The sequence below is a fragment of the Zeus faber genome, assembly GCF_960531495.2.
Source record: "Zeus faber genome assembly, chromosome: 4".
NCBI lineage: Eukaryota > Metazoa > Chordata > Actinopteri > Zeiformes > Zeidae > Zeus > Zeus faber.
Window position 1 is genome coordinate 22,936,047 of NC_137191.1, and position 2,500 is coordinate 22,938,546.

The 2,500-nt window shown below is 43.8% G+C and overlaps 1 protein-coding gene across 1 annotated transcript in view; it reads left to right on the forward strand.

Annotated features, from left to right (window-relative positions):
- The window catches only part of slit2 (slit homolog 2), a 92,994-nt gene that overhangs the window by 60,365 nt on the left and 30,129 nt on the right, over window positions 1-2,500 (forward strand). Inside the window, exons 8-10 of the mRNA XM_079998842.1 lie at window positions 302-373; window positions 552-715; window positions 2,068-2,206. Coding sequence (XP_079854968.1) covers window positions 302-373; window positions 552-715; window positions 2,068-2,206 — 375 coding nt within the window. The remainder of the gene's footprint in view (window positions 1-301; window positions 374-551; window positions 716-2,067; window positions 2,207-2,500) is intronic.

Consider the following 2,500-nt stretch of genomic DNA (forward strand, 5'->3'; position numbering starts at 1 on the left):
ATATGTAAATTATACTTGGATGCGGTGAAAAATGTTATTATTATCGGTGGCCATCTATGTATTACCACCTTACCATGGGATTCAATGACTTTCTTAAATATATTTGAAATTTTTCTTGATACACGCTGAACATTGTCGTTGTCATCACCAGCGACAGAGAAAATGACAGTGGCAAAATCTCAGCGGGGCAACACGGAAGAAATCTATCGCCTAAAATTGACGGGGGAATTTGTTGAATTCCATGTTTTCTAAACGATCACTTCCGACTTTCTCTTCTCGCTTCCATTTCCGTTCGCCACAGCACGCTCAACAACAACAACATCAGCAGGCTGTCGGTGAACAGCTTCAACCACATGCCCAAACTCAGGACCTTGTAAGTGCCGACGTCGCGTCCTGTTTGCACATTACTGCCCTGGTTGGGATGGGGTGGGGGTGGGGTGGAGTGGTGGGTGGGGTGGGGGACAATTCCACTGCCCTAGCTTGTTGGTGCGATTGACTGTATCGGTCCATGTTTCTGTCCAACCCCCTCCAACCGCCCCCACCCGCCCCAGCCGCCTCCACTCCAACAACCTGGTGTGCGACTGCCACGTGGCCTGGCTGTCGGAGTGGCTGCGACAGCGTCCCCGCCTGGGCCTCTACACACAGTGCATGTCCCCCCCGCATCTGAGGGGCCACAACGTGGCGGAGGTGCAGAAGAGGGAGTTTGTCTGCACAGGTAGGGGCGGGTGGGGGTTATGTATTCTATTCTGTATTTCATGGCTTACATCCGCTTGATGCTGTGCAGTGGGGAGTCCATTCTTCACCATGTACCTCTGTATCCATCGCCTTCCTTTCATTCTGTCTTTTCTTTATGGTGGGGCGGTCGAGCGCAACAGTCGGGCCTTTTGCCATAAATGCGTCAATGTTTGGCACAGATGTAGGTTTATAAGTTATGAGAATATAGAAAAATAAGGGCGCCGCAAATTGGGCCTCTGAGGGACACAGGCGTTAAATTGGCTTGAATGTTACAGGAAACAAGCTTTACGAGTATTTTCAGGCTGGTTCAATCAGATGGCTGAACTTCTTTCCTTCTTTCCTTTTTTTTCATTCTTCCTAATTTGTCCTACACTGTTGGACTATACTATACTATACTATACTATACTATACTATACTATACTATACCATACTGTACTACGTGATACTATATTATACTATACTATGCTATACTATACTATACTATACTATACTATACAATACTATACTATACTATACTATACTATACTATACTATACTGTACTACGCGATACTATATTTTACTATACTATACTATACCATACTGTACTACGCGATACTATATTATACTATACTATACCATACTGTACTACGCGATACTATATTATACTATACTATGCTATACTATACTATACTATACTATACCATACTGTACTACGCTATACTATATTATACTATACTATGCTGTACTATACTATACTATACTATGCTATACTATACTATACTATACTATACTATACTATACTATACTCTACTGTACTGTACTGTACTATACTATACTATACTATACTATACTATACTATACTATACTATACTATACTGTACTACGCTATACTATATTATACTATACTATGCTATACTATACTATACTATACTATACTATACTATACTCTACTGTACTGTACTGTACTGTACTATACTGTACTATACTATACTATACTATACTATACTAGACTATACTAGACTATACTAGACTATACTATACTATACTATACTACTTTTGTTCCTCTGTGTTTGTGCATCTTTCTTCCTTATATGCTCTCATATTCTTTTTCCTTCTCTGTATTTTCTCTCTCATTCTTTCTTTCTTCTCCCTCCCGTGCTTTTGAAGATGAGGATGAAGGCAAGTGCTCCACATTCCGTTGCCTGGCAATGTCCTCCGCACACATTGAAACCAGTAGAAGAAAAGAATGCATCGCCATACAACTGGTCGCCGCGAGCATTGTTCAGCTTGATCATTTTCCTCGTTGGCTTCCTTCTCTCTCTCCTCTCTCTCCTCTCCTGCTCTCTCTGTAGGCCAGCAGTCGTCCTCGTCCAGCTCCTGCAGCGTCCTGCAGTGCCCCGAGTCGTGCACCTGCAGCAACAACATCGTGGACTGCAGAGGGAAGGGACTCGCAGAGATTCCCACCAACCTGCCCGAGACCATCACTGAGATGTACGACACAAACACACACACACACACACACACACACACGCGGACCAACACACATACCCACCGCGTCGGCTAAGTGCACGTGCACCCGGACACACGCCTGCACGCTAGATATCATTGACTCCGGCTCTCGTACCCGCTATCTCTGTCTCTTTGTTTCCCCCCACCCTCGCCCTCTCTGTAGAATAAAACCACACGTCTGTGAAATGAGAAAGCCTGGTCATGCAGCTCTCCTTTGCCTAAAGAAAAAAAGAAGAGATGAGATGGGGACAGAATGGGCAGGTTTCTCTGAAGGAC